Source organism: Chroicocephalus ridibundus, chromosome 9, assembly GCF_963924245.1.
Source record: "Chroicocephalus ridibundus chromosome 9, bChrRid1.1, whole genome shotgun sequence".
Classification (NCBI taxonomy): domain Eukaryota; kingdom Metazoa; phylum Chordata; class Aves; order Charadriiformes; family Laridae; genus Chroicocephalus; species Chroicocephalus ridibundus.
Window position 1 is genome coordinate 27,565,331 of NC_086292.1, and position 22,833 is coordinate 27,588,163.

General features: G+C 51.2%; 1 protein-coding gene across 4 annotated transcripts; it reads left to right on the forward strand.

Annotated features, from left to right (window-relative positions):
- Positions 1-1,379: 1,379 nt before the first annotated feature.
- Positions 1,380-22,724, forward strand: PKM (pyruvate kinase M1/2). 4 transcript variants are annotated; one of them, XM_063345475.1, is made up of 11 exons: positions 1,380-1,539; positions 6,943-7,106; positions 7,494-7,585; positions 10,549-10,680; positions 10,886-11,072; positions 11,896-12,166; positions 12,833-12,983; positions 14,536-14,688; positions 18,243-18,409; positions 21,243-21,424; positions 21,986-22,724. In XM_063345475.1, exons 2-11 carry the CDS (start codon positions 6,956-6,958, stop codon positions 22,090-22,092), a joined length of 1,593 nt encoding a protein of 530 aa, XP_063201545.1. In that variant the 5' UTR covers positions 1,380-1,539; positions 6,943-6,955; the 3' UTR covers positions 22,093-22,724. The 4 variants fall into 4 exon arrangements, with proteins under 4 accessions (XP_063201545.1, XP_063201546.1, XP_063201543.1 ...); XM_063345476.1 differs by having other exon boundaries at positions 1,385-1,539; positions 6,937-7,106; XM_063345473.1 differs by lacking the exon at positions 1,380-1,539 and adding an exon at positions 6,715-6,733 and having other exon boundaries at positions 6,937-7,106.
- The last annotated feature ends 109 nt before the right edge of the window (positions 22,725-22,833 follow it).

Consider the following 22,833-nt stretch of genomic DNA (forward strand, 5'->3'; position numbering starts at 1 on the left):
CATCCTGGGTCCCCACTGTCCCCGGAAAGGTCCCCATGGTCCTAGGACAGGGTCCCCAATGCCACCAGCAGGAGGTCCCCAATGTCCCCAGCCCAGGGTCCCCAACGCCACCAGCCTGGTGTCCCTCCATGGTCTTAGCGTGGTGTCCCTGGCACGTGTCCCCATGGTCCCAGTGCAGAACATCCATGTTGGGTCCCCAGAGTCCCCAGCACAGGGTCACCACGGTCCCAGTGTGGAGCATCCATCCAGTGTCCCCAGAAAAAGGTCCTCATGATCATAGGACAGTGTCCCCAATGCCTCCAGCATGAAGTACCCAATACCCCCATCACAGGGTCCCCAGTGTCCCCAGCCCAGGGTCCCCAGCATCTCGGCCTGGTGTCCCCATGGTCTCAACACGGTGTTCCCACCACAGTGTCCCCAGCCCAGTGTCCCCAACATCTCGGCCTGGTGTCCCCATGGTCTCAACACGGTGTTCCCACCACAGTGTCCCCAGCCCAGTGTCCCGGTGCAGAGCATCCATGATGGGTCCCCAATGTCTCCAGCATGTGGTCTCCAGCATGGGCTCCCCAGCATTCCCAGTCCAGGGTCCCCAGCCCAGAGTCACCATGGATTCCCATCACTGGGTCTCCAATGTCCCCATCACAGGGTCCCCAGCAACCCTGGCCCAGGGTCCACAACATCTCCAGCCTGGTGTCCCCATGGACTCAGCACAGTGCCCCCAACCCAGTGTCCCCATGGTCCCAGTGCAGAGCATCCACACCACGTCCCCAATGTGCCCAGCACAGGGTCTTTATTGTCCCCAGCACAGGGTCCACACTGTCCCAGTGCAGAGTGTCCACATTGGGTCCTTAGTGTCCCCAGCACAGGGTCCCCATGGTCCCAGTGCAGAGCAGCCATGATGGGTCCCCAGTGTCTCCAGAAAAGGTCCCCATGGTCCTAGGACAGAGTCCCCAGTGTCCCCAGCATTCCCAGCCCAGAGTCCCCAGCACAGTGTCCCCATGGTCACAGTGCAGAGCACCCAGTTGGGTTGCCAGTGTCCCCAGCCCCGGGTCCCCAGTGACCCCAGTGTCCCTGGGGGGTCCGTTGGAGGCTGAGGACCCGCCCACCCCACCCCAAACACCCAGCGCCGCTGCCCGCCCGCACAGACGGGCCCTCGGGGCCCACCAGCCAGCTTGGGTGTGCTGGCATGCTGGGGCGGGGCGCGGTCCCTTTAAGAGCGGCGGCCACTCTCCACCCGCGTGCGCGGCGGGTGCGCCGCCGCCTCATTGGCCGCCCGGGCGCGTGCGTTACTTAGCGCCTTCCACTCTCTCCGCGACTTGCGCGTCCGCCGGAGAAAGGAGTCCCGGCGCCCCCAGCGCAGGCGGGGCTGGGCGAGGCGAGGCTGGGCGGAGGGATCCGCGCGGGGGGCGGTGCTGTGGAACCGGCCGGGATCACCTTGTCGGGGCGGGCAGCGCGGCGCGCAGAGCGGCAGCGGCTGTCGGCAACGACGGGTATCGGCGGCAGCAGCGGCAGTAGTAGTAGTAGCAGTAGCAGCAGCAGGTAACGGCGGCCTGAGGGCCAGCGGGCGGGCGGGCGGGCGGGCGAGCGAGCCGCCGCCGTGGTGGCGGCGGGGAGCAGCGGTGCCCGCCGCCATCACCACCCCACCCTCAACCGCCGTCACCCTCCTCAGGCGGCGGTTGAGGGGCGCGGCGCGCCCTGGGAAGGTGCGGGTGCTCCGGGGGGCGGGGGAGGCATCTCGGCGGGACGGGGGTTTGTGGGAGGGTGGATGCTGGTCCATGAGGTCGGGTACCGGGAAAGGGGTGCGGTAGCGCGGTTGCGCCATCCCAGAGCCGGCTGGGAGGCTGAGTCAGGCGGAGAGGTCTCCCGGGTGTGTCGTGTCCCCCCCCCCCCGGCTCCGCCGTGCCGGCCCTCACGGTGCTTAAACCGGCTGGTGATGCTGCGGCCGCTTTACCCATCCCCCGGCGGGGGAGGCCCCTTCGCAATTAATCCCCTGCCGTAATTACGCCGCGCCCGATTGATTGGGACGGTCCCTCCAACTGTGAAAAACGTGTTTAAGCCCTCTCTGCCGGGCATGAATAGCGCTTTTGTCGGGCGGACAATGGCAGCCGCCCCACTGTCTCCTCAGATTAATTAGGAGTAGGTGGCAACCTCTAAAAACCACGCTTTGTTCCGATAAGGAGAGTAGTTATCGGTGGGGCCCAGGTTAGCAGAAATCAGTGGTTCACGGAGGTTTTTTGTGATGTTAATGGCTTGACTTTCTGGCCGCCGCCCGCTCTCGGGATGGGCTGCTGCTGATCCTGGCTTGCCTCAGCCTAAAACTTGGATGAAAAAAGGTTTTTTTTTTTTCTGGTTACTCGGACACCTCCAGGGAAACTCGAGGGCTCGTTGTGCAACCAGCAGTGCTTAATTAAAAAAAAAATCAGTCTCAGGCACACAATTTTATGCCCTACATCCCACTTATAAAGCAGAATTTAGGCTAATTTCGAGGAGTTGGAGTTTGGTGGCCCAACGGGTTTTGCGGATTCCAGCTTTTTTCCGAGCCATCGCCAGGTTCACGAAGGCCTTTTCTTGCCGAGCAGGAAGCTCCCTTGCCAGCCACGTGTGTGAAGCGGGGACTCTTGCCTGCGAAACCCTTCCGAGAAACTTTTACTTTCACTAGATAACGAGCTTGCGGTGCTGCCTCTCACCCCTTTACTCGAGCAGCCTGCGTTTTTCTTTACTACCTCCTCCTTTATCCGCCTAAAGTCGTACATTTTACGAAAACCTTAATTTCTTTGCGTTACATGCGGGGGGGGTGGAGGGGGGTGGGTGATCCGACGCCAGCGTTAATTCCCTTTCCACGTGCTGAGCTGATAATTTAATTTAATGCAAACAAAACGTTTCCCAGGCTGGCCGGACCACGTGCTCGTCCTTTATCTGCCGAAGATGGTGCCGGGGCCTCCGCAGCGTGCGGTGATGGGTGGCACGTACGGAATGGGGCTGCAGTACCTTGTCGCTGCCGCCCACAGCTGGGCGCGCAGCAAATCCCCATCCTGGAGCTGGGGATGCAGCTGAGGGATCTATATTTCCACCTAGAGTTATATTTAAATGTAAGAAAAAAAAAAAAAGACAAACAAAAAAAAACCCAAAAAAACTTTCTCTTGTAATGCAAAAAAGATTTTTACACTTTCCTTGAAGGCAGCTGGGTGGTTTCTGCTGGTGCAGGGCCAGGCTGAAAGGCTCCTTGTCCTCTGTTGGAGCAACACACTGCAAGGTTAAGTCAGTAGGTGTGCCTGCACTGCAAATACCCTTGAGATAAGTCTTTCTTGTCGCCAAATATCTGATGCTTGTCACCTCTACTCGCTTAATTTTTTTTGTTAAGCCTCCTGTGTGCCTTTGCCCTCCAGGGAGGGCGGGCTCAGCTAAGGCAAGGCTAATCCATCTGCACGCAAGGAAAGCACAGATGTCGGCTGGTGCTTGACCTTCCCGGCCCCCATGGCTTCTGTGCTGAAAAGCTAGAGAGGGTATCTCCATTGTGGAGCGGTGGGTCTCACCTCCTGTGTCTTGCTGCTGGGGAGAGCATGTGTCAGCTGGGAGGAGGTGGTGGCTTCTGGGTGCCGTCCAGCCCTGCAGAAGGGAGGTGGCATTTTGGGGTGGCCATCTTGTACTTACATAACGGCGAGACGGCACCTCCTGCAGCAGCCACCCAGGGGAGAACGTGTTGTCCTCTCTCTCTGGCAGAGGGCTTGACAGGCTGCGTTAAAAGCCTGCTTTGCTGCAGAGCTGGAGATTTTTTTGTTGTTGTTGAGTCCCTTTAGCTTCTGTAATGAATAAAGCTGATGTTTTTCTAGTCTTTTTTTGGGAATCCAAAGGCCTGCCTGGTTTCATAACACAGCCCTTCTCATATATAAGTGCTAACTCAAACCATTTCTGCCTCTGGCCAGGGACACTGGGCATGAGCAGCCTTGTTCTGCAGCGTGAGTGAGGTTGTGTAAGCCAGGCTGACCCATGCAGAGGTAATAAAACCCTCGCCTGCTGTGAGCCTGCAACTTTTACCGGCAGTAAAATATCTTTGGCATGGCGGTAGTTAACGCTGGTCTTCTGCCTGGGGACAGTCCCTCCCAGGCCTTGTCACTGCAGTTTCCACTTCCCTCTGTCACCGCTTGGCCCGGGGTGGGGATTGCCCTGGGGATTGCTGGTGCCTCTTCTTTCTCTTTCCCAGAGGGCAGATCTGGAGGTGCCGTGGATTCAGGCTTTCTCAGCCGACCGCAGAATGAGCTGGCTGGACTTAGTCACCTCACTACTGCAAAACCGGTTGTCCTGACCTCAAATGGCTCTTTCTAGAATATTCAAGAGCTGGGGAGTTACCAGACATCTTTGTATGCCCTGTCTGAAGCAGAGGCAGCCCAAGTAATAAACTTGGGTATTTAATCGTTATGCCCCTGAGGAAGGAATTTAGATTTAATCAGTGCTGGAAACATTCAGGCTTTGTAGAGGATCGCTTACCCCCCTTCCTTGCTCAGCCCAGACGGGGGGGTGAGTGCTCAGTGTCTTTAGGTGTCCTTGATGTCCTTGCTCCTCTGTTTGATTTTTAAAAAAAGCAAGCCTGGAGTACTGGGAAATGCCAGACATTCCTGTTATATTTATAAGACTGGACCTTCCAGTAGAATTCAGTCTATTGCTTTGTAAATACGTGGTAGTGGGAGGCAGGAGGAAGTATAAAAAAGTGAAGCTGTTTTGGTAGCAGGGCACGGTGCTGCGGGCAGATGGGTATTTGGAAAACTTTTTGGCTGCTGCATTTCTGCTCTCGCCCCTGGACAAGGTCATGGCGTCTCCTTAATTTTTCTGAGCTCACTGAACTGCTGGAAAATCTTACAAAGGGGATTCTGATGGGGAACTTAACTCTGCTTTCTCTTTATATATTTAGAAAGACTTTAGGGGGTTTAAAATTATATTTGCAAAGGACTTGAGTAGGTGTGGGATTTCCATGAGATAGGGAGAACTCACCTGCCTATTTTTAAAAACTTCCAAGTCATGCTCTGGGCGCAGTTTCCGCCTCGGGATCCCGTTGTTTCGTATTCTTCTCATTCCCAGAAGCTGCGCAGACCCGCTCGCCCTTCTGTGTGTGGAGGTGATTTCCCAGCAAAGCTTTATTTTTTTTGGCATCTAGAGAAGCCGATGCTGCTCCGCAGGTGTCAGAGGATGCAGCAGCAAGTGTTAGAGGGCTAAAACACAATGTTTCAAGGCTGACCAGCGAGTTTTCCTATAATAATGGGACTTTGTCGGGCTTTTTATGTGGGCAGACCTTCTTGTACTGACTCCGGTGAATCAGCAGTTTCTGGCAGGGCTGAGGGAAAAGAGGCTTTGCCAGGACAAATTATGGGTTTTTTTGCTGGCCTGACTCCTTTATGCCGCATGGGGAGCCAGGCGGTGGTGAGTCAGGGCTGCCTGCAAGAGGATCCGCACGATCTGCACGTACGTGGGGAAGGTCTGCAGAGCAGAAGTGGCTTAGGGGAGGAGCGTTGGAGCCAACAGAGCTTCTGCGGCACCGGGCAGGCACATGGCAGGCTGGCAGGGGATCTCCCTGCCTGTATCTTAGAGGCATGGCTTCATTCTGGTCAGCCCTGCTAGCTTTGACAAAGCTTTTGGGTTTATTACTGCCTCTGTTTCAAAGCTGAATGCACTGAGCCAGCTGGTGTATGCAGCTAACACCATTTTGTGATTTATTGGGTTGTTTGTGGGGGTTTTTTTTGCTTGCTTGGGGCAGGCAGAACAACCCCCCTGCCTTTAGCAGAGCAGCAGCCCCTGTTTCTACAAGCACCATGCTAAAGGCATCTCCTAGGTGAAAGCAGCTTATACTGAAAGAGCAGCCTGCGTGCCCAGGGGATGAAGTTTGAACTCCAGCCACTGACTAGTGATCTGTCTGTGCTGGTAGCCACCTTACGTCACTCTCTTACTGGGGACTTTTTAAATGCCGGCAGTCTAGCCTGGGCAGGTCGTAGAGGACAAATGGCTTTTAGCTGCCACTGCTACTTCAGAACCTTGAGAAGAAAATTATTGCGGTGTGGCCTGAGATGTGCAATTAGAAATGCCTGGGGGCACCAGCACTGCTGGGAAATGAGTGTCCTCCCATCCCAGCAGACTGTTCAGCTTCAGTTCAGCTTCCTCTTGGGATTTTGGGCTGTTCCTGCTGTTGTGGAGATGCTCTAGTCCTGCAGAGGCAAGCAGCCTGAGTTCAGAGAGGTGTTTTTTTTTTTTATCCAAACGTTGAAAATAAATAAATGGTTTTAAACTTTGTGGTGTTTTTCTGCTGCCCTGAATGAAGGGGAATGCAGGGGATGGGGGAGACTCACAGTGTCTTCAGCCTGCTGAACCGTGATGAAAGAAATCTTCGGTCTTTTATATGTTCTCTGCCAAGGTGTTGTGTTTAATCAACTCAAGCCTACTTGCTTGTACAGGCTTAAAGGATGGGTTTTAAGCTTAGGTGGACTTTGCTGTGATTAGGCATTTCTCTGCAGAAGACTGCCTGTGTAAGAGTGTATCTGCAGTCATGCTAGCGCCGAGCTGCCCCAGTCCCCAGTTGTGATGGGAAATGCAGTCGAGGCCTGTAGGAGAAATGACTTGAGAGCTGGGAGGGAGGAGGCAGAATCTCTGCCTGTGCACTCAAGTGCTTGAATTTTGTTGCGTTGTGTAGCTCCAAGGGAAGACTGGCAATGAAGAGAAGCTATGAAGGGAACTTCTGCATAGATGGCAGGTGAGCGCTGGGTGGTGTATGTGGGGGATGACAAATGTGTCTTGCCTGTATCTTAAGACTCTCAAGTAGGAACATAAAGATAGTTTGACCCAGTAGCAGCTTTCTTGTTACCTCCATATTCATCACATGGGTGTGTTGGTATCTCTGCTTGTTGAGCAAGTCCGAGTGATTCCTAAACCTGGCACCGCTTTCATCCCTTCTAGACACAGGATTCCATCAACGATGTCGAAGCACCACGATGCAGGGACCGCTTTCATCCAGACCCAACAGCTGCACGCTGCCATGGCGGACACCTTCCTGGAGCACATGTGCCGCTTGGACATCGACTCGGAGCCAACCATTGCAAGAAACACCGGCATCATCTGCACCATTGGTAGGCGATTCCTAGATAGGAGAGAATTGCAGCTGTGAAGCCCTGTGTTGGTGAAACTTGTTAGGGAAATTGTGGGAAGGCTTCAGCTTTCATCCCTTGCCAGGGCTGAGCCTTGTGTGTTGCAAGAACATGACTTTCCCATGGCTGCCGTACCCATGTTACTGCTAGGAGTGAATCCAGTAGCTGGGGAAATTGGAACTGGTCAGGTTCTCCTGTGCTCCTCAAGGCAAGTTAAAACAACCATTATTGCAGTAGAGATGAACCCCTTCAGCACTGAGCGAGCCTGTATCCATTATGCCTTTTGTCTTCCACATGAAACAGCCTGACGTGTGTGGGTTATCTCATTATTTTTACAAAGTTAATATTCAAACTGTTTCTTCCTCCTAGGCCCAGCCTCCCGCTCGGTGGAGAAGCTGAAGGAAATGATTAAATCTGGAATGAATGTTGCCCGCCTCAACTTCTCTCATGGCACCCACGAGGTAAGGGTGGGGTCTGAGCTGATATGGCCCTGGCTGGGCTGTGTGCTTGTGTCTGCTGACCCTCTTCCTCATGGAAGAAGGAAATCCAGCTTAGTCCAGACCAGCCTTGGTGTGGGGAGGCGAAATTTAGCTCTGCTTCTGGGGAAAGCATGCTGGTTGTACGCATCGAGCCTGTGTAATTGCTGATAAGTGCACTGGGCCATTTTGAAAGCTATTCCTGTTGGTTCCACACCCTTCTCTCTAGCAGAGAGCCAGGTAACTGATTCACTTGTGTGCCAACTGCTTGCCATGAAATCCTTTGATTCTTCCTGATGTCCTGCCCTTTGCTGTACAAAGCTGCTACTTCTCAGTTAATTGCGGAAACGAAGAATGTTTGTTCCTGTTTTGCTGCACACCTATGTGGGAGAGCAAACTATCAGTTGTCCATCTCAATTATTGTTTTGTTGCTGGGGGTTTTGCAAGCAGAGGATCAATGAATAACCTTGTCTCAGAAGAAAACTGTTAGTGATTTGAAGTAATTACTGTGCATAATTGAAAGAATTGGACTCCTGGGTTTGCTCGGCTAACGAGCTGCTCTGGTTGGGTTCCTGGCAGTCATGAGGTCAGCACCATGGTACTTGGGGGATGTGGTGTGGGGAGCTTTTAAGAATAAGCTTGAAAGAAATCAACATTGTTGGTGTCAGACAAGCCCTTATTGATATAAATAGATGAGATCCTCAGTGATACTGGAGGAGCCGAGGATCCCATTCCAGGTTGCCTAGAATGCCTTCCTGCTGAGGCTTTTTTTTTTTTACCCTGGCTGCCCTCCAGCCTTCAAAATGTCAGACGGTAGCCAGTAGCAGCTGTAGGTGGCTTTACTTACTGAACCGTGAGCCTCATCGTGCGTTACAGCTTGGCCTCTCACCCTCGTGGCCTTTAAAGGCCACAGGGCACTGTCAAAATCAGAAGGCTCTGATGCTTAACTGCGGAGAACCGTCAGACCTTGACTAAATACCCAGGAGTGGTGTTGGTGCGTAGGCTGCAGTTGGCAAAATCTGCCTGAAAAAAGGGTGGCGTGGAATAACTCTGCCTCTCAGTAGCCAAATGGTGCTGCTGGGTGGCTTGGCAGGGAGCTGGTGGCCAGGCTGAAACTGGGAATTTTCACACCGTTACTGCCCAGCAGAGCTGCTGCTGTGGTTTCCGTACTTGTTAGCTGAGGTCGAGGACAGGGACTGTGGCTTTCTGTTTTGGGTAAGGTCTAATTGCACACTTGATACACATGAGGTTAGATTACAGCGGAGGCTGGTCTTGCTGTCATCTCCTATTGAGTTTGACTCTCAGCCGTAGCCAGTCTTAAGTTTGAATTCCCTCCTGGTTCTTCTGAAACACTCCCAATTTCCAGTGAAGCCCCCAGGGGTTTTCATCTGTCGTGAGCACTTTGGTTCTTGTGTCCACCCTAAAGCATTCAGCAGGGCTTCAACTTCAACAGAGATACTCTAGCACCTGGCTGCAACACTTTTATATAGAAAGAAAATAGCTTTTACTTCCAACTCTGCCTGCATTCCTGTTCTGCATACATAACTGTTCAGGAAGTCAGACGCCCTAGGAGCCAGTTAGTCATCAAAATCAAACTAAAAAGGAAATAAAAATTCCAGGTGACTGGGACCAGATAAATGTAATAGCACTGTTCAGGCAAGTTTCCTGTACTGCACCCATTTAAGCTCTGGTGCATGAAAGGGTTGGGGCCTTCCCAGTCTCAGCTTGCACACTTGATCAGTACACTCAATTTTTCCTGCTCTAAAGAGTTAGCAGTTGCCGTGTACCTCTGACTGAGGGCATGCACATGAACTTTAGCATGGGTTTTCCTGGGCCCACCTTCCTGGGGCTGGATTATTGTCCCCATGATAGTGAAGTTGGCGTGTGGGGCTCGTGTCAAGGCAGATGGGTGGTGTGGGGTGAGCTGGGTGTTTCCAGGTGAGTCGGGTGAAAAGCTGTTGGTCTGTGGTACAGAGAGGGGAAAGGGTATTTCTTATCTGCAAAAGCCTGTCAAGTGTTACACAACTTGCAGTCAAGGTTATCGCTTAATGTTGTTTAAGCAAGTAAAGTAAACTGATCTGCTGGTCATCTGAAGCTCAAATGAGGTAGTCAGGGTGGGAATTTCCCCTCGGAACTCTGTCCCGAGACTGGCAGCATGAGCAAAATGCTCTTGCACACATTAAAGTTTGGAAGCAGGGTGCGTGGTGCCGGAGTCCTGAACTTCTGGCTGTGATTGCTTTGGCTCTCAAAATAAAATGTAAATATTTAGGTGGATAATGTGCTCTTAGCAAATCCCTTATCTTTAGGGGAAATTCAAGCCAAAGAGTTAGAAATAGCTTCTCCATCTGCACTTGCCTAGGGGACTGATAAGAGGGGTCAGGCTGGAAGTCTGTGGGGGAGTCAGCTTTGCAGAGAACAGCATCCTCCCCTCCATGCTCCGTAGGGAGTAGAACAGCCATGGATGGCAGTCACTTAGCTGTGACAGGAGTCCTTTCATGCACACAATCATCCAGCTGCCAGCACTGCTGATGTTCTGCCGTGCTGAACAGGCAGATGTTCAGCAAAGCTTTCAGACAGGTTCTTCCTAAAGGCCTGTTGGTTGGTGGACCATCTTCAAAGGGCAAATGTGTGTCCTGATGGAAAATCACTTCAGCCAAGTGCGTGGGCTGTCTCCTCGAGTTGTCCTTCTGGGCTTAGAACTGGGGGCACCAAAGGTGTAGATAGGTAACTGTTGGACTCTGCATTCATGCAGGGAAGGCTCTTGTATCCTCACACTGCTGTTCTGGAAGTTCAGTCTGAATTAAATTCTCAAGTTAAAACTGAAGTTGAGCGTAATGTGAGAGCAGAGCTGTCAGCTTGGGCAGCATTTGGGGGAGCGTAGTGGTCTTTTTCATAAGCAGTGGAGTAGAAATGGGCTGAACATCTCCATCTTTTTTTTTCCTTGCCAGTATCATGAGGGCACAATTAAGAACGTGCGAGAAGCTACAGAGAGCTTTGCCTCTGATCCCATCACCTACCGACCTGTGGCTATTGCACTGGATACCAAGGGACCTGAAATTAGAACTGGACTCATTAAGGGAGTAAGTAGCTCTTTTTCCTCCCAGTTCTTTCACTGCATGAGGCTAGATAGCGTGTCATGCCTGTGGCCTTTTCCAAACAAAAAATATCTCTTGGAAATGAGGTAACAAACCAACTACCAGAAGTTTTGATGACCTGCTGCAGGCTGCGAGGTGGTTGTGTGCTGGTTTTTACTGGTTTTGCTGAATCGCATGTTTTGACATGCAGAGTGGCACAGCAGAAGTGGAGCTGAAGAAGGGTGCACCGCTCAAAGTGACCCTGGATGATGCCTTCATGGAGAACTGTGATGAGAACACGCTGTGGGTGGACTACAAGAATCTCACCAAGGTTGTAGAAGTTGGCAGCAAAATCTATGTGGATGACGGTCTGATTTCCTTGCTGGTTAAGGAGAAAGGTGTGTAACAACTGTTCCAGCTATGATTATTTGGTTTTTCCTCAGAATATATTGGAGCTTTCCCTCCAGTAACTGTTTTTTAGCTTGCAGTTGTGTAGTAAAGAAAGGAGCATGTGGTTTTTAATGCTGTAGTGAGACTTTGAGCAAAACTTTATCTGCTTCAAGTGTAGTTAAGTTTCCAAAAACTTAACTTCATCTGGGTTTCACTAGACTGTCATCTAAAACACCTCTTCAAAGGTGAATGTGTGGTAGGGACATACCAGTGCCTGCGATCAAAGCCTGTTCATCCAGACGAATTCATACTTTTTAATGCAGGATTTAACTAGTTTTACAACAAAGACCCTGAGTTTTGTGGTTAGAGACAGACTAGCTTTAACTGGTAATGTAGGGGCAAGGTTAGTTCCACAATACTTCCTTTATAGTGCTGCCTAAACTGCTCTAGCCTCAAGGTATTGCCTCTAGTCCCAGCGTGTGTAGGGACATGGAGGTGAGGCTTTTGGGGGTGCTCAGGTTGGTGTGACAGGGCTCCTGCATGCAGAAATGCACCTTGGAAGCTTTTCTGGGGGAGGCAGTCCCAACCTCCTGGATGGAACAAAAGGCATCTTGTCCAAGGACAGCGTAGATGTGTTTTTAAACTGGGCTGTTGCGCTCCCATGGGTAAATTGCAAGCTTGTGTCTTGCATAAATCTGTTGAAGATAGCAGTGATGCGCTGTTATCACGTGCAGTCGCTGTTGGTGCTGCTTTTCTCAGGCAGGGAGTGGTGTGGGAGCTGGCAGTGGGGAGCCTTCTGGTAAATGCTGACCGTGAGAACGCATCTTTCAGGCAAGGACTATGTCATGACGGAGATTGAGAACGGTGGCATGCTGGGCAGCAAGAAGGGAGTGAACCTGCCTGGCGCTGCAGTTGACCTGCCTGCAGTCTCTGAAAAGGACATTCAGGACCTCAAATTCGGTGTGGAGCAGAACGTGGATATGGTGTTCGCTTCCTTCATCCGCAAAGCTGCTGATGTCCATGCTGTCAGGAAGGTGCTAGGGGAAAAGGGAAAGAACATCAAGATCATCAGCAAGATCGAGAACCATGAGGGTGTGCGCAGGTGAGCTTTGTGCAGGTGACATTTCAGGTTTGTCACCAAGTATTAACTGAAGAACATAGCCCCTTTGCGTTGTAGTCAGGACTTTTGATCTCTGGCTTGCCAGCAGTGGCAAAGTTACTAGTCTGAGTAACAGGGTAGTAGTGCAAGCCGTCAGCTAATGCCGTGTGCGTGGGACTTGACGTAGCTGTGGTATGAGGAGTGGGCTGTGTAATGGCCACATGCCCTGAGCTCCTGGGGACAGTGTCACAGTTGCCCTGCATCCCTAAACAAATCTGCGATAGTCTTTGTAGCACGTGTGAGTTCAAACTTAGCAAACTTGCCATTCTGGATGCAAATTAGTGAGCTAATGCTTGGGAATCTCCACATCTGTGACAAACTATCAGACTAAAATATCTCGGATGAACTCACGCTCCTCTTGAACTGTTGTTGTGAAGCTTTAGAAAGCTTTATACAGCGCTTTATATGTGCTGTGACTTGCTTTTGTTTTTCTTCCTCCTACCTTGGTGTTACAGGGGACCAAAATGTCACATGGAAAGGCTGTGTGCCAACAGTGTTGCTGTGTATCGCACTCCAGAGCAATGCTCCCTTTCAGAGGGGGAGGACAGAACAGATGGGGAGGTGCGTTGTCGAACAAATGGTTTAACAAACCTCTTCTCTTGCTTTCAGGTTTGATGAGATCATGGAGGCCAGTGATGGCATTATGGTGGCCCGTGGTGACCTGGGAATTGAGATCCCTGCTGAAAAAGTCTTCCTTGCCCAGAAGATGATGATTGGACGTTGCAACAGGGCTGGCAAACCCATCATCTGTGCCACTCAGGTATGCAAAACTCAGTGCTGGCTTGTAACTGACAAAGTCTGGCAGGGTGTGAATGTCAGTAGCTGTCATGGCTTGATGAGATGTCAAGAGCAAAGAGGTTTTGCTCATAGCTGAATACCTCATCATGAGGCACTTCTTCAAAGATGTGTTTGGGGTCTTCCCCAGTAAGGTTACAAGACCTCCTGTGTGGCTGCTGAAGGCTTTACCCCTCAAAACCTCATGCAGTGTGAGCCTTTTGGGCTGACTAAACAAATTCTGGGGAAGAAAATTACTTATGCTTTGCCTTGGCATTTTGTAGCAGCACACCTCTGTCTAAGTGAAATTTGCTAAGGTTCCCTGGTATCTTACAAGGTGCGCCCACACTGCAGCATCAGAAAGAACTGAATAAAAGATCCATCTCCTCATTATTCTGGGAGCTGCTAGGGAGGGAGGGAGAGCTGATGCTCAGTTTCACTGGTTCCAGTAGGGATCATGTGCAGACAGTCCTTGTGCACTGGGAGGACTGGTTTCCTGGCTGTGCTTGCTCTGCACACAGGCTGTGGAAGTGAAAACCATCTCTAGACAGTAATTGTCAGGCAAGGTTCTGGATTTACAGAACCACCTCCTTCCTGTATCACTACTGAAATGTGACTGAAATGCTGCCTCAGGCAGTATTCCATGAGGAAATGAGTGATGTTTGACCGGTGGTGAGCTACAGCAGGGAGAAAGCTGAGCACCTGAGGAAGTTAAGAGCTGGCCAGGCTTTGATGTGTGGAGTTTTAGCTTCTGGGAGAAGGGTGCAGGGAGAGTTAACCTCATGGAAAGCTGTCCTGTTTTTTGATCTCTTCAGAGCAGGTGCTTAGCAATGGTGGTGGTTGCTGTTCCGAGTTTACTAGCCTGCATGTATTATATAAAGAATTTAAAATCTTGTCTTGTATGAAGGTGACTTTAGTTGGTGCAGACCTTGCTGTTTACTTATTTCTTGATGGGAAAAAACCAAACCCCTAGGTGCTAACTTGGGAATGTGGCTGGATTTGAGCTTTCTGTAAAGATGTCTAATGTGATGCTCTGCTCTGAAGAGCTCTGAGTTCATTGGACCAAGCCCTGTGCTGAAAAGTTAACTTGGAAAGTGTGTGAGCCAACACAGGAACAACCACAAAACCATGGATGAAAGGCAGAGAACAAATTTAATCCTGATACCTTGCGGATCGGGGGATCTCCAAAGCAGCACCCAGGCAGAGCCATGCAAGTGGGGGACACGGGCACCACAGAGCGAGAGTCCTTGTTAGCCAAGAGAGTGAGAGTTCAGACTTGCTATTCTCTCCTGTATTTCAGGGGTAGAACAGGTACAAAACAAAATGGGTTGTGTTTATTGCTGGTAGATGGTTTAATTTAAAGCTGGTTAGGGACCAAGCCCCTCTCTGTACTGTACCCATGGGAGAAGTCTTCTCCCAGAGTTTTGAGGCTACATCCTGTCTTCTGCCCTATCTATGAAGTATATTGAAGTGTACTAGTAAAAAGAGCAGCTGGTTCTTTCTGCGATGTCTTGATTTCCTTGGACTTGTTCTTCCAGATGCTGGAAAGCATGATCAAGAAACCTCGCCCGACCCGTGCCGAGGGCAGTGATGTTGCTAATGCTGTCCTGGACGGAGCGGACTGCATCATGCTCTCGGGAGAGACCGCTAAGGGAGACTACCCGCTGGAGGCTGTGCGCATGCAGCATGCTGTGAGTACTGCCTCTGCTCTGGTGCCCCGCATCTTCTGTGTGAGCCAGGCACCGGAATGTCTAATTGTCTCTGGTGCTAGGTGGCAGCACCTAGCAGCCCAAAGTAGCGATTTCTTTGCACTGTGAGTGTTTCTTTACCTACTGTGGTCCTGAGAGCCTGAAACCTCACTCTGCTCCAAACTATTGTTGGGCAGAGCTGAGAACTGCTCTGCAGTGCTCTGAAGTGTAAAACTTCAGATTACTTATATTAATTTTTGTTTAGGCCAGGGTAAAGGTTTGTTGTGTGTGTTTTGTGTTTTTTTTTTTTCTGTTACCTTGGTATGAGTTTCTCCAAATGCCCTATTCATTTTGGCATATTAAATGCCTTAAACTTCTCCACGGTGAAGAAGCTGCTTAAGCAGTTTATCTGTAGATAATGAAAGGTATCAGCTGACTCTTTTGGGGGTGGGGGGGTGGGGTGAGGAGGAGGCTTGTGAATCTGATTTACAGTGCCGTTGCATTCAGCACCTGGTGTGTTTGGTGTTGGGGGTGTTTGTTGCACAAGTACTGACAGCACCATATTTTTACATGCCTGAACTGCCAGAAACCTCTGCTCTGCTTCGAGTTCACCCAGCTCGCATTTCAGCTGATAAAAAGCCTGATGTCAAGGATCTACAAGGATCTAACTTCTCCCCAGTTAACACTGCTGTGAATCACAGCAGTGATAACTCTCACCAGTTATAACTCTCACCGGTTTTATTTGCAATTCGGGTTATATAGATTAATCAGCTCAGCTAGTGTTTGTTTGCAGTGTGTTACATAAATATCTTTTATGTGGTCAATATGGAGTGGTGTGTTTTGCACGTGGCAAATGCAAAATATGACTCGATTACTAGGCAGTGACTGCTGGTTTACAGGCTGAACATTAACAGTGCACCTGAAAGGTTCTTCCTCAGTTTTCACCCCCTAAATCGCGAGGGTTGACGTTCTACTAAGAGTTGGAAACTTGCTGCAGCAAACCTTAGGCCTGGGTTTCCATTCTGGCATTAATTCTTAGACTCAGGCAGGTTGTATTGTACCTGTAGCCTGAGCCCAGGGTCCTTTGTACGTGCTTCCATCTTCCTGCAGACCTGGGAATAGCGGTGTTCACTCTGCCAGGCCCCTGCAGAAATGCCAAAGGAGGAGCAGAGGAGCAAATACAGATTCACTTAATTTAATGTAACATGGCGCAAGCAGCAAGGTGCCAACTCTGTGGTGGTAAGAGCACGTCCCCCTATGGTCAGAATCTTTCATCTGAGCTAATGTACTTGGTGGTAGTTGAGAGAAGCCCTGCCCAGCAATAGTGCCCTGAGTAACCACGGTCTGAAAACCTGCAGCATGGCCAGAGCAGATGAATATTTCCATATCAAGTGGTTGTAGTGGGGGGAGAGCACCTTACCTCTGGTAAAGAGCAGCTCCTGTATGTATTCCCCAGCCTAAAATTGGTATGAGTTTGGGTTTATATAGTTGTTTTTCCAGTTGTGCTATAGTATTCCAAGTCAAGCTCCTCTTTACTTGGTGCAGTGTGGACAGAAGACATGGGCTGTGATGCTGAGAACAAGCAGGGTCTGTGCGATGTCCTGTCGTTGCACCTCTAAGAGACGTGACTTGTCTGTGCCTGACCTGTCCCAGCAGCTTTGCTGGGACTCTACTGTGGTTTCCCTTATTGATCACGTTCCAGCCAGCCTTGTAGAAACAAGCGTGCTCTTCAGTAGCTGGCATCTCTGTGACAAAAATGCCTTGTGTAGCAAGCTTCCAAATATTGGGCAGGTTGTTTCCGGCTTGCAGGAGTGGGCTTCCTTCCAATTCCAGTGCATGATCCACAGTTGTCTTCAAATGCTGTCCTGGCCATGCTGTATAACGGGACCGAGGTTTAAATAGCTGTTCCGTTCTCCTTTTTCCCGCCTCTACCCTGGTATCTCCACCCATGTACCAACGGGAAACCCTCTAGCCATTTCTCTGAGTGTAAAGCCAACTGTTGACATGGAGTTAAGAATTGCTGTGCCCTTCCACGGCCACTGTCAAAACAGACATACTTATTACTAATTATGTGTAAGAGAATACACATATTCTCTTACAACTGGGGAATGTGGGCTTCCTTCTAAACTGGGGTTTGCTCTCCGTGTTGTGCAGAGCTGCCTGCCCTTGGGCCAGGAGCTGAAGACAAACTGCCTCACTGCCAGCTCTTGCATTTGGAGCAAGTGCTCCATTTTATTTAATGGCAAGTATAAAGCCAGGAGTAAGAAAAGTGACTGCCCTAGGACTGGAGTTGGCACTGGACTGCTGTTCCGGCCTGTCACATATGTCCTGTTATTTTTAGACATAAGATACTTAACTACTTTGGCTTAAACTGGTATGTGCAAGAGGGATAATTCCTAGCATCACATAAAATAATTCATTAATACTAGAGTAGCAAAATTCTTATTTGGGAGGGGTCTAACTCCAAAGCTTTCTCTATAAGGGCACTTCAGTCTCTGCTTAAGCATCCACTTGTCACGCTTTGTGGAGCGGCTGCTCGCTTTCTGGAGTAACTGGATGAAGTTGTCCTTGAAAAGATGATCAACCTTTGCATGCTTTTCTGGTCTCTGCAAGCCTTCTTTATGGGGTTGTCAAGGGCTAATGCAGTCTTCTGAGATGAGAATTGTCTTTCAGTGTGAGTGATTCCCAGCGCACTGGGATGAATACATTAGTGAGCTTGTTGCAAATGCTGAGCCTGAACAGAAAGCCCTCAGTTGTGCCACTGCATCTCTCATCTGTCCAAATCTGGCACTGTACAAATACCCCAAAGTACAGCTGGTGACAACCCGATAAGGAAGACTTGTTCCTATTTATTTTTTCCATTACCGAAAGGGAAGTTGGTACAGCACTTGGAGGTGAAACTTGGTTGGCTCTCAGGTTAAACTAAATCTTTTATAGGCTCTCAAGTTAAACTAAATGTAATGAAGCTGAGAGAGACTTTCTCCCAACTGCAGGGGTGATGTTGAAAGCGCATTGTTTGCATGTTGGGCTCCATGAAGCCTGTTCCAGCAGTGCTGTGTTTGGGGAATATGAAGCGGGGACATGGAGCTACAGAAATTTCTTCTTGAGGAATTGCGGGCAGGACCATCAGCAAGGTCCATTGCAGGCTGGTAGATCGCATCAGAGTCTCTCAAGGAACTAATAAGCAGCCGCAACAAATTGTGGTCCAGCTCTGAGCTGCCTTGCTCTGGTTCCTGAGAAGGAACTGCGTTTGTCTGCTCTGGAAGGGCTCCAAAATACAGCAAGAACGCCACCTTCTAAATGCTGCCTAGGGACCAGAGCCTTCAGGTTAAAGGGCACAGTGAGGCAGCCAGCACGGCTGTGGCACGTTAGACTGGGTGGCATTCAGCAAACTCACAACCTGAGAGCCAAAAAGGGTTTCACAGCCTGACCTTTATATCCTCTTGCATGCATTACTATGACAATAAGCAAATTAACGTGATCTTATGTTACTCTGGTATATCTTTCCTTCTTTTCTTTCCTCTTTTCTCCTCCTTCCCTCTTACTCGGGCCTGCAGATTGCTCGCGAGGCTGAGGCCGCAATGTTTCATCGTCAGCTGTTCGAAGAGATTTTACGCCTCAATGTTAACAACAGGGACCCTGCCGATGCCATGGCAGCAGGCGCAGTGGAGGCCTCTTTTAAGTGCTTAGCTGCAGCCCTGATAGTTCTGACCGAGTCCGGCAGGTAGGGCTCAGAGAGGGGGCTTGGTGCCAGTCGTTCCCATGAGTAAAAACAGGCTCCGTTCTTTCTAACACTGCAAATACTTAGCAAGCAGCTCGCTGCTATGGTTTCAGCCTTGCATAACCGCTGCGGTCTGAGTCGAGCTCCTCTCTGTGGCAGGGAGGGACTGCAGGTAGGCAGGAGCAGAGCGAGAGTGCCTGGCAGTTGGCATGAATGTCACCTGAGTGTGGGCTTGGCAGGGCGAGGTGACTCAGGAGGTGCCACCAATTTTGAAAAGAAACCTCGAGAATGGCGTGGTTCCTCTCTAAGATGTGCTGAGTGTTGTGGCCATCACCCCAGTGTGTTAAACTAAATCTGGGCTTGCTAATTGGTAGCTCTTAATGTCAAAAGCTGATGGCATTTGTGTGACACCGTGCTGATAGTGCACCTCGCCTTCCCCTGTGCTGCCCCGAGCGACTGACGTGAGTGTTGTCTTCCCGAATGCGTGTTGCTCTTATAGATTGCCCGGGAGGCCGAAGCCGCCATCTTTCACAGGCAGTTGTTTGAGGAACTGCGTCGTCTGACTTCCCTCAACTGTGATCCCACGGAGGCCGCCGCTGTTGGCGCTGTAGAAGCGTCCTTCAAGTGCTGCAGCGGGGCCATTATTGTCCTCACCAAGTCTGGAAGGTAGGAGGTGACAGCTTCCCTCAGGTCAAACCCACTTCCTGACAGGGTCGGGGAAGGAGCCTGGCAAAAAGATGGCTTTCAAAGTCTAGAGCTGTAAGTGAAGCCTGGGTTTTGGCAGCAACTGAGAGCCCAGGCCGCCTGCCTGCCATGCTGGTTCCTCAGGAGATGGGCAGACATCTCAAACATCTGCACATCCGTAACTTCCGAGTTCCTTAGCCTGTCTCTGCCAGCGTGGCATCAGCTCTGAGCCCTGCCTCCCCTTGCTGCTCCGAGTGGCATCTCTGCCAGCAGCGCTGGCTGGAAGAGTCAAGGGAAAATAAGTGTTGCAGTTTCAATTCCAACTTCTTGGCAAGAAATCCTCGGTTTAACAGTAAGGCAGAAGTTCAGTGGATGCAGAATCTACTTATTTATTTTTTTTAAAATTGAGGCTTTCATAGTAGCATCCAAGCTCTAGGTCCCTTGCTGAACCTTTCAGGCATCAGCTCTGCTTGCTGAAGGCCCAAGGAGCGAAGAGGGATGGCTTAGCCTGGAATTGTTAGGCAGGGAAACTAGAAGCCTTGCAAATTTCCTCTTGAAGGCTTCCTCCTGCCTGCCTGCGAGTAATGTCACTGAACAGGCAGGCAGCTGGCAGGCACCCAGCAGCCCGGTGCTGCCTGCGTGCTCAGAGGAGCTCAGTGCCTTGGCTGCAGGTGGGAGACAGCAATGCAGACGTGCTGGAACTACATAGTTTGGGATTTCAATCCAGCGACGGTGACAACTGCCGAGTAGAGACTCCCTCCCTCTCTTGCGGAGAGGAAACTGAAGCCTTGCTGATCAGCTTTTCCATCTAGAGGAAGCGGGCTGCCCGCTCGCAAAGCACGTCCGACCATAAGTCTCAGACTGCTTTCTGGAAGAAAAATCTAAATTTCTTGCACTGGAATCAGACGAAAGAAAAAGCACAGCAGCAGAGATGCAATTATACACACTGGGCACAGTCTACCCGAAGATCCGGACCATCGGTGAACCCTTCACCCAAATTTACAGCTCAAAATGGTCTGAAGCAGTCACTTCCTGCAGCTATGAGGAGTGACTATAAGCACTTGAGTTTCTGGATACCCTCGTGCTTCTTATGTTTCTTTGTAAAAGGTTCCAGTCTTACACTTGACCTTTTTAAAGAGATTTGAACTCTGATATTTAAATATTTTTAGCTGTGGATTCTGTTACAGCCTTCGAGTACCTGGATCTCCTAGAGCAGCTCCCGGGAGGCTGCTTGGACAGCGTGGGAAGGATTGTCTGAGAGCTGGCACGTGTGTCTGGGTGCTTTGAGCAGACTGCTGCTGCCCGCTTTAAGCAGTGATCTCTTTGAGTATTGCTGAGCTTAGCTCCACTAAACAAGGCTGCAAAAGCTAGGGGAGATACCGGCGTGCTCATGGAGCTGTAAATACCATGGCCTTGCCGTTTTCATTTCCGTTTATTTGCAGATGCCCTCTGTAAGCAGTGCCCAGGGAAAGGGAAGCCCCAGTCCCCACCCAGGGTGTGCTGCTGGCTATTTTAAGGCATTTTAAGCGCTCTGTGCCCAACTTCCTGGTATAAATTTTGGCCTGGGTTGCATTTGCTTCCTGTTGGGTGTGAGAGCAGAGTTCTGTGCGGAGAAGCCGGCCTGTTTGCTGCCTTTGGAGTGTGAACGTGGCTGGGAGGCAAATGGCTTCCTCCTTGGCAAGCTTTGGGCAGCGCTGCTGGCCCTGGGCTCTTTCCATTCCATAAACTGGGAGCTCCTCAAAACAGAGGGAACTTGCAGGGTCCCCCATTGAGATGCCGAGGACTGCTTGCAGAGGCCAGCATAAATGGCACCTCGCCACCTTAACATAGCAACAGAAACAAACACAGGCTTGTTTTCGGGACCAAAACATGCAGATGGCACTTCCTAAACTGGGAGGTGAGGGGATTTTCACCGCGAGACTGGAGTAGGGACTGTCACCAAGGGATGGCCTTTGGTGGTGGCCGAAGGGGAAATTCAGCAGAGCGTCAAGCTCCTTGGTGAGCTTGGCTCTTGCCAGCATCTCCTGCAGCCATCCTCTGTTCCTCCGGGGGTTTTGTGGAGCCCTCCAGGGTCACAAGTAAATCTTGCTGTTGCTTGTGCTCCCTGTAGCTGTGCTCGTGGTGCTTCACCTCCATCCTGCTTCCCTTCTAGGTCAGCACACCTGGTGTCCCGGTACCGCCCGCGGGCTCCCATCATCGCCGTGACCCGTAATGACCAGACAGCGCGCCAGGCTCACCTCTACCGGGGCATCTTCCCCGTCCTCTGCAAAGAACCGGCCCACAATGCCTGGGCGGAGGATGTGGACCTCCGCGTGAACCTGGGCATGAATGTTGGTGAGTGACGCTGCTCCGGCCTCACCCGGGGAAAGCTCTGGTGGGACCTGGTGGTCCTGAGCACCTCCGGTGCTGCTTTTTGGGGTTACTGATGGGGACAAAGGGAGGGGAACTGGCTGCCTGTGTGGCAATTGTGCCCAATTGGGAAACAGGGGACGGCAGTTGCATAAGCACAACCACATCCGATGGAGAAATGGTTTGACATGGTGGCCTTAAAGTAAGGTTCCAGCAGAAAACCAGGTTGGTTTTAACCTGATCAGTGCTTGAACAGGGATGCTCATCACTCCTGAGAGACAGGAAAAGCTGGGACGGGGGTGACTCCATTCTCTGTCCTTTCTCCAAACCCTGTCCTGTTGAATTTCAAGCTCCATGATGCAGAGGAGCCTCAAGCAGAGGTCCAAAATGGGTGGGCAGCAGGGGCATGGGGTCTTGATACCAAACTGCTGTTCTGGGATAGGTCGCCCCACTGTCACCTTGGTCACCCGGGGAGTGGGTGACAAGCACTGTCCCCCCTGTGGCAGGGGGACCCAAGCTCTGACACCTCCCTCTCTTCTCTCCTAGGCAAAGCGCGTGGGTTCTTCAAGAGCGGGGACCTGGTCATCGTGCTGACAGGCTGGCGCCCTGGCTCCGGCTACACCAACACCATGCGTGTGGTGCCTGTTCCCTGAAGGGCCGATGCCGACCAGCGACCACCTTCCTTCCCCCATCCCCTTGCTCCCCTCGCGTTAGACCAGCCGTCGCTTGCGATGTTCTCCTTGTCCCTAGCGTGGATGTAGGTTGCTAAACACCACCCAGTGCAGCAGCAGCAGCAGGGGGAAGAGACCTTAAATCACTAAAAAAACCAATACTTGAAGTGTTTAGTTTTTTTAAAAACCTCTCCCAGTAGTCAAGTCCTGCCCCGATGTATGTCGGAGTCAGCATAGGAGGTTCCCCGTAGCCTAGTGACTGTCCTCAGGGTGTGACATGTCCTGTTGGGGGTGACAGGGAAGGGGAGAGGTGATGTGTGGTCATCCCCTATCACCCCCCTTTTGCTCCAGGGAAGCTGCTACCCTCCCCCACCTCCCCACAGACCAAATCCAAGGTGACTCCAGACCCTCAGGCTGGTGGTGTGTCCAGGGCTGGGGTTAGAAGATGCTCCACCACCCGGTGCTCTGGGCTTCCCTTGCTCCCTCGCAGCCCCCTCCCCTCCTTTAGTCGTGTGTGTGTGTGTCTAGAGCCTTCTCCCCCCTGCCCCGCACTCCCAGGGGCCCCTGGGGCGGCAGAGCACAACTCTCCATCAATAAAGAGAAGCTGAAGCACCCGCCGGCCTGCCCCGATCCTTGCCGTGGCGGGCGGGGGGGTGTCCTGGTCCGTGGGGGTGCCGCGGTCCCTTTAAGAGGCGGGTTTTCACGCTGGGCTACGCCCCGTCC